Raw genomic sequence first — 13,876 nt, 5'->3', positions numbered from 1 at the left:
GACGTCACAACACAGAATCTTCAAACTGAAACTGCTGACAGGACGTCCACATATTTTGAAAGAACCACGAATCATCGAACAATTACAGCGACCCAGAAAGGATCCAGCTTTTCATCTACAAACATCCCGAAGCCCACCGTGACCAAAAACGTCACAACACAGAACCTTCAATCTGAAACTGCTGAGAGAATGCCCCAATCTATTGAAAGCACCACGAATCATCGAACAATAGCAGCGACCCAGGAAGGATCCAGCTTTTCATCTACAACCATCCCAAGGCCCACCGTGACCGAAGACGTCACATCAGAGAATCTTAAAACTGAAACTGCTGAGAGAACGTCCACATCTCTTAATAGCACCACGAATCATCGAACAATAGCAGCGACCCAGGAAGGATCTAGCTTGTTATCTACAAACATCCCAAAGCCCACCGTGATCAAAGACGTCACAACACAGAATCTTCAAACTGAAACTGCTGACAAGACGTCCACATCTTTTGAAAGAACCACGAATCATCGAACAATAGCAGCGACCCAGGAAGGATCCAGCTTTTCATCTACAAACATCCCAAAGCCCACCGTGACCAAAAACGTCACAACACAGAACCTTCAAACTAAAACTGCTGACAGAATGCCCCAATCTCTTAAAAGCACCACGAATCATCAAACAATAGCAGCGACCCAGGAAGGATCTAGCTTGTTATCTACAAACATCCCAAAGCCCACCGTGACCAAAGACGTCACAACACAGAATCTTCAAACTGAAACTGCTGAGAGAACTTCCACATCTTTTAAAAGTACCACGAATCATCGAGCAATAGCAGCGACCCAGGAAGGATCGAGCTTTTCATCTACAAACATCCCAAAGCCCACCGTGACCAAAAACGTCGTAACACAGAACCTTCAAACTAAAACTGCTGAGATAACGTCCACATCTTTTGAAAGAACCACGAATCATCGAACAATAGCAGCGACCCAGGAAGGATCTAGCTTTTCATCTACAAACATCCCAAAGCCCACCGTGACCAAAAACGTCACAACACAGAACCTTCAAACTAAAACTGCTGAGAGAATGCCCCAATCTATTGAAAGCACCACGAATCATCGAACAATAGCAGCGACCCAGGAAGGATCTAGCTTTCCATCTACAAACATCCCAAAAACCACCGTGACCAAAGACGTCACAACACAGAATCTTCAAACTGAAACTGCTGAGAGAACGTCCCCATATATTAAAAGCACCACGAATCATCGAACAATAGCAGCGACCCAGGAAGGATCCAGCTTGTTATCTACAAACATCCCAAAGCCCACCGTGACCAAAGACGTCACAACACAGAATCTTCAAACTGAAACTGCTGACAGGACGTCCACATATTTTGAAAGAACCACGAATCATCGAACAATTACAGCGACCCAGAAAGGATCCAGCTTTTCATCTACAAACATCCCGAAGCCCACCGTGACCAAGAACGTCACAACACAGAACCTTCAATCTGAAACTGCTGAGAGAATGCCCCAATCTATTGAAAGCACCACGAATCATCGAACAATAGCAGCGACCCAGGAAGGATCCAGCTTTTCATCTACAACCATCCCAAGGCCCACCTTGACCGAAGACGTCACATCACAGAATCTTCAAACTGAAACTGCTGAGAGAACGTCCACATCTCTTAAAAGCACCACGAATCATCGAACAATAGCAGCGACCCAGGAAGGATCTAGCTTGTTATCTACAAACATCCCAAAGCCCACCGTGACCAAAGACGTCACAACACAGAATCTTCAAACTGAAACTGCTGACAGGACGTCCACATATTTTGAAAGAACCACGAATCATCGAACAATAGCAGCGACCCAGGAAGAATCCAGCTTTTCATCTACAAACATCCCGATGCCCACCGTGACCAAAAACGTCACAACACAGAACCTCCAAACTGAAACTGCTGAGAGAATGCCCCAATCTATTGAAAGCACCACGAATCATCGAACAATAGCAGCGACCCAGGAAGGATCTAGCTTTTCATCTACAAACATCCCAAAGCCCACCTTGACCGAAGAGGTCACATCACAGAATCTTAAAACTGTATATGCTGAGAGGACGTCCCCATCTCTTCAAAGCACCACAAATCATAAAACAATATCACCGATCCAGGAAGGATCTAGCTTGTATTCTACAAAAATCTCAAAACCAACCATGACCAAAGACGTCAAAACACAGAATCGTCAAACTGAAACTGCTGACAGTACGTCCCCATCTCTTAAAAGCACCACGATTCATCGAACAATATCACCGACCAACGAAGGATCTAGATTTTTATCTACAAACATCCCAGAACCCATTGTGACTAAAGACGTCACTATACAAAACCTTCAAACTTACACCCGGGAATACGACAGCGCAACACAGAAACTTGACGCTGTTGTTCCAACTACTAAGCCATTAACTCAATTCGTTGACAGCACCACCGAAGCTCAAGATATTTCAGAACCCATCGATAAGACATCACTCTCATCTACGAGCACCTCAAAAACCACTGAAAGAAATGCATTATTTGAGAGCACTTACCAGCCATCCGAAAAGCCTAGCAAATCAGCACAGAGTACAACCAATATTGTTGAAAGTACCTCACAGTCACTTGAAGGTAATATTCAATATATTGATGGCATCACTTACATATTTGAGGAATACACTATAACTGACTCCCTACCACTTGAAAGCAATACGCCCCAAATTATAGACACTTCTCAACAAAATCACGTTAACACATATCTCCATCAATCTGAAACCACTAAGAGAACATCCCAACTTTTGAAAAGCACCACGAATCAACGTAAAATTCCAGCAAACGAGGAAGGATCTAGCTTGCCATCTACAAACATCCCAAAAACCACCATGACCAAAGACGTCAGAACACTGAACCTTCAAACTAAAAATTCTGACAGAATGTTCCCATCTCAAAATAGCACCACGAATCTTCGAACAATAGCAGCGACTCAAGAAGGATCTAGCTTGTCATATACAAAAATCTCAACTCCCACCATGACCAAGGATGTCACAACACTGAATCTTCAAACTGACACCGGTGACGGAACAACACAATTTCTTGAAAGCACCACGAAACAACGTGATATATCAACGACCACGGACGTAATTAGGAATGAAGGAACATATAAACTTTCTGACCGCATAAGTAAAACTGATACTAAACCATTTGAAATAACCACCCAAGACATTGATATCAACACCCGATCATTTGACACTAACAACGAATCAGGTCAAAAAGTTACCCGGGAATACCACAGCACAACACAGAAACCTGACGCTGTTGTTACAACTACTAAGATATTAACTCGATTCGTTGACAGCACAACCGAAACTCAAGATATTTCAGAACCCATGGAAAAAACCTCACTCTCATCTAAGAGCACCACAGACACCACTGAAGAAAATGCATTATTTGAAAGGACTAACCAGCCATCCGAAAAGCCTAGCAAATCAGCACAAAGTACAACCAATATTGTTGAAAGTACCACACAGTCACCTGAAGGTAATATTCAATATATTGATGGCCACACTTACATATTTGAGGAATACACTATAACTGACTCCCTACCACTTGAAAGCAATACGCCCCAAATTATAGACACTACTCAACAAAATCACAAATCACAAAGTACCACCAATATTCTTGAAAGTACCTCACAGTCACCTGAAAGTTATATTCAATATATTGATGGCATCACTTACATATTTGAGGAATACACTATAACTGACTCCCTACCACTTGAAAGCAATACCCCCAAAGTTAAAGACACTACTCAACAAAATCACGTTAACACACATCTCCATCAATCTGAAACCACTGAGAGATCATCTCAATTTTTGGAAAGCACCACGAATCAACGTAAAATATCATCGGCCCAAGAAGGATCTAGCTTGTTATCTACAATAATCTCAAAACTCACCATGACCAAACACGTTACAACACAGAATCTTCAAACTGAAACCGATGACGGGACATCCCAATACTATGAAAGCACCACGAAAAATCGTGAAATATCAACGGCCACTGACGGAATAAGGAATAAAGGAACGATTACACTTTCTGACCGCATAAGTAAAACTGATACTAAACCATTTGAAATAACCACCCAAGACATCGAAATCAACACGCGATCATTTGACACAAACAACGAACCAGGCCAAAGAGCTACTCGGGAATACGACAGCACAACACAAAAACTTGACGCTGTTGTTCGAAATACTAAGATATTAACTCAAGTCGTTGACAGCACCACGGAAGCTAAAGAGATAACAGCACCCATGGAAAGAAAATCATCTAAGAGCACCACGGACACCACTGAAGAAACTGCATTATTTGAAAGGACTAACCAGCCATCCCAAAGGCATAGCAAATCAGCACAAAGTACCACTAATAGTATTGAAAGTACCACACAGTCACCTGAAGGTAATATTCAATTTATTGATGGCATCACTTACATCTTTGAGGAATACACTATAACTGACTCCCTACCACTTGAAAGCAATACGCCCCAAACTATAGACACGACTCAACAAAATCACAAATCACAAAGTACCACCAATATTCTTGAAAGTGCCTCACAGTCACCTGAAGGTAATATTCAATTTACTGATGGCATCACTTACATCTTTGAGGAATACACTATAACTGACTCCCTACCACTTGAAAGCAATACGCCCCGAATTATAGACACGACTCAACAAATTCACAAATCACAAAGTACCAGCAATATTCTTGAAAGTACCACACAGTCACCTGAAGATAATATTCAATATATTGATGGCATCACTTACATATTTGAGGAAAACACTATAACGGACTCCCTACCACTTGAAAGCAATACGCCCCAAATTATAGACACTACTCAACAAAATCACAAATCACAAAGTACAACCAATATTCTTGAAAGTACCACACAGTCACCTGAAGGTAATATTCAATATATTGATGGCATCACTTACATCTTTGAGGAATACACTATAACTGACTCCCTACCACTTGAAAGCAATACGCCCCGAATTATAGACACGACTCAACAAATTCACAAATCACAAAGTACCACCAATATTCTTGAAAGTACCACACAGTCACCTGAAGATAATATTCAATATATTGATGGCATCACTTATATATTTGAGGAAAACACTATAACTGACTCCCTACCACTTGAAAGCAATACGCCCCAAATTATAGACACTACTCAACAAAATCACAAATCACAAAGTACCACCAATATTCTTGAAAGCACCACACAGTCACCTGAAGGTAATATTCAATATATTGATGGCATCACTTACATCTTTGATGAATACACTATAACTGACTCCCTACCACTTAAAAGCAATACGCCTCAAAATAAAGACACTACTCAACAAAATCACGTTAACTTACAACTCCATCAATCTGAAACCACTGAGAGTTCATCTCAAGTTTTTGAAAGTACCAGGAATCAACGTAAAATATCAGCGACCCAAGAAGGATCTAGTTTGTCAACTACAATCATCTCAAAACCAACCGAGACCAAAGACGTCAGAACACTGAACCAACAAACTGAAACTGCTGACAGAACGTCCCAACCTCAAAAAAACACCAAGATTCATCGATCAATATCACCAACCAAGGAAGGACTTAACTTGTTATCTACAAACATCCCAAAACACACCGTGACGAAAGACGTCACAACACAAAACTTTCAAACTGAAACTGCTTACAGAACGTCTCAACCTCAGATAAGTACCACGAATCCTCGACCAATATCACCGACCAAGGAAGGACCTAGCTTGTTATCTTCAAACATCGCAAAGCCCACCGTGACCAAAGACGTCACAACACAAAACTTTCAAACTGAAACTGCTGAGAGAACGTCCCCATCTATTAAAAGCACCACGAATCCTCGAACAATAGCAGCGACCCAGGAAGGATCTAGCTTTTCATCTACAAACATCCCGAAGCCCACCGTGACCGAAGACGTCACATCACAGAATCTTAAAACTGAAACTGCTGCTGGGACGTCCCCATCTCTTCAAAGCAGCACAAATCATCGAACGATAACAGCGACTAAAGGAAATTCTAGCTTGTCATCTACAAAAATCTCAAAACCCATCGTCACAAAAGACGTCACAACACAGAAACTTCAAACTGAAACTACTGACAGAACGTCCCCATCTCTTAAAAGCACCACGAATCATCGAACAATAGCAGCGACCCAGGAAGGATCTAGCTTTTTATCTACAAATATTCCGAAGCCCACCGTGACCAGAGACGTCACAACACAGAATCTTAAAACTGAAACGCATGAGAGAATGTCCCCATCTCTTAAAAGCACCACGCATCATCGAAAAATATCACCGATCCAGGAAGGATCTAGCTTGTCATCTACAAAAATCTCAAAACCAACCATGACCAAAGACGTCAAAACAAAGAACCTTCAATCTGCAACTGCTGAAAGAACGTCTCCATCTTCTAAAAGCACCACGAATCATCGAACAATATCACCGACCCAGGAAGGACCTATCTCGTTATCTACAACCATCCCAAAACCCACCATGAACAAAGGCGTCACAACACAGAATCTTCAATCTGAAACAGCTGACAGAACGTCCCAACCTCAAATAGGTACCACGAATCATCAAACAATAGCAACGAACCAGGAAGGATCTAGCTTGTCATCTACAAACATCCCAAAACCCACTGTGACCAAAGACGTCACAACACAGAACCTTCAAACTGACACCCGTGACGAGAAACCCCAATTCCTTGAAAGCACCACGAAACAACGTGAACATACAACGACCAAGGACAGTATGAGGAATGAAGTAACCATTGCACTTTCTAACTGCACAAGTATAACTGACACTAAACCATTTGAAATAACTACTCAAAATATCGAAATCAACACGCGATCATTTGACACAAACAACGGACCAAACCAAAGAGCTACTCGGGAATACGACAGCACAACACAGAAGCTTGACGCTGTTCTACGAACTACTAAGATATTAACTCAAGTCGTTGACAGCACCACGGAAGCTCAAGAGATAACAGTACCCATTGAAAGAACATCACTCTCATCTTTGAGCACCACAAAACCTACAGAAAGAAATACATTATTTGAAAGCACTAAGCAGCCATCCGAAAAGCCTAGCAAATCAGCACAAGGTACCACCAATAGTCTTGAAAGTACCGCACAGTCACCTAAAGGGAATATTCAATATATTGATGGCATCACTTACATATTTGAGGAATACACTATAACTGACTCCCTACCACTTGAAAGCAATACGCCCCATATTATAGACACTACTCAACAAATTCACAAACAACAAAGTACAACCAATATTCTTGAAAGTACCACACAGTCACCTGAAAGTAATATTCAATATATTGATGGCATCACTTACATCTTTGAGGAATACACTATAACTGACTCCCTACCACTTGAAAGTAATAGGCCCCAAGTTATAGACACTACTCAACAAAATCACAAATCACAAAGTACCACCAATATTCTTGAAAGTACCTCACAGTCACCTGAAGGTAATATTCAATATATTGATGGCATCACTTACATCTATGAGGAAAACACTATAACTGACTCCCTACCACTTGAGAGCAATACGCCCCGAATTATAGACACAACTCAACAAAATCACAAATCACAAAGTACAACCAATATTCTTGAAAGTACCACACAGTCACCTGAAGATAATATTCAATATATTGATGGCATCACTTACATCTTTGAGGAATACACTATAACTGACTCCCTACCACTTGAAAGTAATACCCGACAAATTACAGACACTACTCAACAAAATCATGTTAACACACATCTCCATCAATCTGAAACCACTGAGAGAGCATCCCAAGTTTTTGAAAGCACCACGAATCAACGTAAAATTCCAGCAAACCAGGAAGGATCTAGGTTGCCATCTACAAACATCCCAAAGCCCACCATGACCAAAGACGTCACAGAACGGAAATTTCAAATTAACACCGGTGACGAGACATCACAATTCCTTGAAAGCACCACCAAACAACGTGAAATAGCAACGGCCCAGGACGATATGAGGAATGAAGTAACCATTGCACTTTCTGACCGCACAAGTATTACTGACACTAAACCATTTGAAATAACCACTCAAAACATTGAAATCAACACCCGATCACTTGACACAAACAACGAACCAAACCAAAGAGCTACTCGGGAATACGACAGCACAACACGGACACCTGACGCTGTTGTTCGAATTACTAAGATATTAAATCAAGTTGTTGAAAACACCACCGAAGCTCAAGAGATAACAGCAGCCATTGAAAGAACATCATTCCCATCTACGTGCACCACAGAATCTACAGAAATAACTACATTATTTGAAAGCACTAACCAGCCATCCGAAAAGTCTAGCAAATCATCAAAAAGTACCACCAAACTAGTTGAGAGTACCTCCCAGTCATTTGAAGGAACGATCCCATCTACGGAAGGCATCACACAATTAATTGAGGAATCCATTCTCACTGATTCCCTACCACTTGCAATCTATACCCGACAAATTACAGACACTATTAAATACAGTGAGGTTGAAACTGAAACCGCTGAAAGAACATCACAATTTGCTAAAAACACCATGAATCAACGTGAAATGTCAACGACCTATGCTCAGTTTCTTAAACGAACCACTCAAAACTATGGCAGCACAACACAGAACCTTCAAAGCATCACTCGGGTAATTGGAAGCACGGATGAAAGCATCACCAATCGCATTGAAGACTTTATAGGGAAAAACTCAACGATGACCAACTGTCTTGATGTGTACAATGCTGGTAACTCGTCCACCGGCATTTATTCCATAAAGCCGTTTAATTGGAGTGGTTCTAACTTTGAGGTCTTTTGTAATATGACTACTAATGGTGGAGGCTGGACGGTAAGTTATATGTTAGCGACGGTGACCAATTCTGTAGTTCCAAATTTACCCTAACTAATAAATAAAAAAATCTGGACGATAAGAACATTACAGAATATATTTAACAAAAAGAATCATTTCAAAGAATCTTGTTTACGTGCCGCGGATTTTTTTATATGAATTACATGTAAGACCACTTCTTTTTTATAAGCCCTTTAATCTATGATTGTTGTGTATTTTGCTTTCAAAATAACTTCAAATTGTTCAGTACACTTTGTCTGCAACATTTTCACAACTGATATGTATATACCTATAGAACACTCCTGACGGTAAATATGACAAAATGAGTCACCATCGTCAAGTGAATGATAAGGCTAATAAACAGTTTTAACAGATGATATAGATAATACTACTTTTACGTCCGTTATGGTCCCACCTAGTACATCTGAAAAATGTGCAATAAAGCTTGGTATATTTGCATCAAAGAAATGCAGTCGGCAGGATACATTTGTGTATTTCTGTATAATTTCAATGGCTTGTAGTATTCCTTTAAGAGACTGCAGGAAAACATTATTCCTATAAATGTTCTACAAAATGTAGGTTTCGTGCTTCTATCCACTGCAGGTATTTCAACGTCGTGTTGATGGTTCCGTTGATTTTTTTCGTAATTGGACCAGCTACAAGTATGGATTCGGTGACCTGGATCATGAATTTTGGTTAGGTAACGATAAGTTATACTACCTGACAAATCAAGGTGACTATCAACTCCGAATCGATATGGTGAACAGGCTAGGAGATATTTACTTCGTAAACTACGATTTCTTCCGCATTAGCGATGAAAAGGACTACTACCAACTGTCGGGGTTGGGGACTGCAAGCGGTACCGTAGGTTTGTATTAAGATCGTTTCAAATGATGTTGTCGTTAAAGATAGTCTGTATAGGCCCCAAATAATAACACGCTATAATTGCTAGAAGTTTTCAAAAAGTGTTTTCCTGGAGGTCTTTACTCTTCAAATTGTTCTCAGAATTTTTTAAGGAACACACCAGATGACTGAATGTCCCAGTGAAGAACAAATTTCTTCGAAGGTTGCAATAAAAACAGTTTAAGAATTTTGACCAAAGATGACCATATTTTAATATCTAGCATATCTGGGCCCAATACAGCATACCTTTAAGTACAATTATAATAGTTGACAGAAGTTTCAACAGTTACGTAACACCATGTTATACAACATGCCATTGAACATCAATATCAGTCGGTTTGAAAGTTTAAATTGCTGTCTGGTTACAGCGGTCCTCGTGTAAGGAGGCCCGGAGAATGGTTCAATCTGACGAGGAGGGCGAGGGGGTAAGACATTCGGGGCAGTGAGGCATGTGACATTTATATCAGAGGGTAAATCACATAATCACACATACCATCATTCCGACAAAATGGATTGTATGTGCACTCACAATCAAAAATCGCAGTATTTTAATGTTTTCCAACTAAGCGGCAATTTTTATTTACACTCCATATTAACTACTCAACAAAGTTGCCCTATCTATTAAGGACTAAAATCGAAAAAGGGTACTTTTCAGTATCAAAGATATTTACTTAAAATGAGGGGAATTGGGGTTTGTGCAACCTCTATCCGCTCTGCCTGCCCTCTTTTGTTGTAAAACTTGTAAAAAGTTTCGAGCACGTCTAGTAAACTCAGAGTTAACATAGTCTAACGTTCTTCTCTAGTAAATGTGCTATTGTGTCACTTTTTGTAGGAAAGAACCGAACTTGTAGACGGAGTCAAACTGTGTCATTTAAGTGAATTCGATGGCCCGAGATCAATTTAGGAGAGTTCCGTCGCAGATATATTTACCAACTAGGAAGCGGATATAGTTATATTATAACTGTACTATAATCAGTTTTAGCTATGTACTTTACTTTACTAAATAATGTTTTCGTTTCTTCTTTTCTTTTCTTTCTTTCTTTAAATTCTGAAGGCGGTGACTCGTATCTACGTGCTTCTTTTGGTACCCATCTACACACTAACTTCAGTACTTTCGACCAGGACAATGACAGGCATACAGGAGAAAACTGTGCTTTTACACGTCGCGGTGCCTGGTGGTACAAGCAATGTGGACGTTATAACCTCAACGGTGACTACAATGCAGCAAATAAGAATGCGAGCATACGCTGGTTCGAAATGCCAGGAGGTAGACGTAACATAAAATACGTTGAAATGAAAATTAGGCCTGTCTAGATGACAACCGGTCTAGATTGGGCGGTCATTAACAGTTAAAGTTGAATAAGAAGAAACCATGTAATGTTCTAATGTATTGTTACTAACATGATTTATGATTTAATATGAGCAATATGAGTTATAACCAATACATGTTATACCAAAACATTCAACCTGGCAAATGAATCAGAACTTGTGTGCCAGTTTGTATTTTAATTATGCGCTTTACAGGTTTTATTGTTGTACATTACTGATCATACAATTCTACTGAGAGATAGCCATTCGTACAGAACTAGATCTAGCTGCTCTAATGATGTTTTACTTGCTCCTGTTAGATCTGGGAATGGTAAAAGGTCCTTTAAATTTTCTGGAGGCAGGTCGTGGAACAGTCTTCCCCCAAGATTGAAATGCTTGCGGAATATTATTATTTTTAAACGCAATATGAAAACATATATTTTGTTTAGATTTCTGATATTTGTTTTTCTATCTTTTTGCCGTCCTTTTTGTGCTTTTTGATGTTTACCGTTTTTCTACTGCATGCAATTATATTTTTGTTTTGTATTGAGGGGTCCTCTGGAAAGCAGTGCTTTGGCACTGAGCAGGACTACCCTCATAAAAGATGATAATAATAAAAAAAATGATTTCAAATGGAGACCGAAAGTTACTAAAGATTCACAGATTCCTATCCGTACTACTATGCGTAAAGTACATTCTGCCTCATCGACTGATTGGGTCAAACAAGTAAGTGGGTTGGTAAAGGGTGATTAATCAGACCAGTGAAGTAAAGTCTTGAGTCAGTAAGCAACAGACCTTGTTATGGTTAAATTAGTATCAAAAATATCGTTTATTTAAAATTTATCGTCGTTTCTCAGTGGCGTGCGCAACTGAGGCGACGGCCGGGTCCACCCCCCCCCCTCACCTCTTATCGTCAGTCGAGAGGATATGGTCTAATCTGGGGATTTTTGCCTTTTGCCGGGGAAGAATAGGACTACTTCTACGGGTGTACCCTCTCTTTTCAATTTGATACAAATTATTTCTTTGCCAAACCTTGCGTTACGTGTTCCTTCTATAGCCCAAATTGCAGTATAAATATTCCTCAGATTGCGCCTTTTAGTTTTTGCCTTTTAGCCTTGGAGTCTGAATTTTTCGGGGGAGTACCTTCCCCCCCCCCCCCACACGGCTACTACAACCCCAGGACAACATCTCATCCGTTATATGATCCTTCATTGCATCTGGTTCTCTAATAACGATTTAGATCACTACCTAAGTCAGGCGTGTGAAATTTTATTTATAAGCACAACATTGCGTCTAGAGCTACCTATAAAAGTCTAAGTTATCTGCATGCCTCAGAATGCACAATTTTACTTCTTGTTTTCTATTTTGCCTGGGGATGACCCTTAAACCCAGATACACGGGAGCTGGCTTCAGTGACTCGAGAGTAGAACCCCCACACCCCAATACTTTATTCACATCTGGTCCCCCATAAAGATTCAGGTAACTGTTTAAGTCAGTCGGATATGGTTTGGAGTTGTTGTTATAATTAATTAATATATTTTTATGATTATTATTGTTATATATATATCGCCCTCTATTTGAGTCACTCGTATATAAATGTATATATATAAATATATATATATATATATATATATATACATATATATATATACGAGTGACTCAAATAGAGGGCGACAGTTACGATCACCATCTGTATCTCTCATATTCCAAACAGAAGAGTTCATCAAACTCTTTGACAAGCAAGTTACAATATAACGTTTTTTGATTGATGTTATGTATCGGTTAAAAAGATATATCTCTTCACTCAATTGTCACACAAAATATATGAAAGAAGACAATGTTATTCGTAGTTTTTAGTTTTGTCAAACAAACTATGCAGAATACTTCGTGGTCCTTTCTTTCTTTCTTCAATCAATATCGTCAAGGTAAACCTTTTACATGAAAAAAACGCAAATTGTTTATATTAGATGTTACCTTGTTCCAAGTAGAAATACACAACGAATTAATTTTAATGTTCAGCTTTATTTTTTCGTTTAGGATTTCACGCGATGACACAAAGATTTAAAGAACACCAATTGTTACAAGGGCCAATTTTCTGCATGTATATAATGAAAATAAAGGAGAGTTTGTTTCTCTCATTTTCTTTTTCTCCGGAACCGTGAGTGCATCTCATCAAAAATGTTGATTTTGCAGTAATGACATATTAACGATTTAATACAGAAAAGGGTTAAGTTTCTAAAAAATCCCCCTGGTATAACTGTTCGTAAATAGGTCATCGATTCTTTATGGTGATAATAATGTAATATGTAAATGAAGGTATATTCATCCACTGAGCTCCGTGATTCATCACAGTACAAAGATGTCTGACATTAGTCTTCCTTAACTGCTCGTGCTCTTCATTAATTTCTTAATGACGCCCTCTACTTGGGAGGAACCATAAACATTTCTTATTTTTGCTCGGAAGCTGGTACTACCGCAATAACAGGTTACAGTGGTTTGGTTAGGTCTCTGACCGCGAAATTTAATCATCATTATCTTCCGATTCAAAACCGCTTCGTTTCCTGGATGAAGACTTGTTTTGTCAGAAGATTGGATGTACCCCGATGAAATATCGCTTTTTAAGACAAAAAAATAAAACGCAAGAAAATGAAAAAAATCATGGCAGGTATGAAGGAGGACAAACAAAACTGCGTAC

General features: G+C 39.5%; 1 protein-coding gene across 1 annotated transcript; it reads left to right on the top strand.

Annotated features, from left to right (window-relative positions):
- The first annotated feature begins 2,075 nt into the window (after positions 1 to 2,075).
- On the top strand, positions 2,076 to 12,674 carry LOC139974337 (uncharacterized). Its single transcript, XM_071981387.1, has 3 exons — positions 2,076 to 8,970; positions 9,574 to 9,838; positions 10,928 to 12,674. The coding sequence occupies exons 1-3, from the start codon at positions 2,197 to 2,199 to the stop codon at positions 11,185 to 11,187; spliced, it is 7,299 nt and encodes a 2,432-aa protein (XP_071837488.1). The 5' UTR covers positions 2,076 to 2,196; the 3' UTR covers positions 11,188 to 12,674.
- Positions 12,675 to 13,876: the final 1,202 nt, after the last annotated feature.

Source organism: Apostichopus japonicus, chromosome 9 (assembly GCF_037975245.1).
Source record: "Apostichopus japonicus isolate 1M-3 chromosome 9, ASM3797524v1, whole genome shotgun sequence".
In the NCBI taxonomy this organism is placed as follows: domain Eukaryota; kingdom Metazoa; phylum Echinodermata; class Holothuroidea; order Aspidochirotida; family Stichopodidae; genus Apostichopus; species Apostichopus japonicus.
Note: the sequence above shows the minus strand (reverse complement) of the source record. Positions and strands in the feature narration are given on the sequence as shown.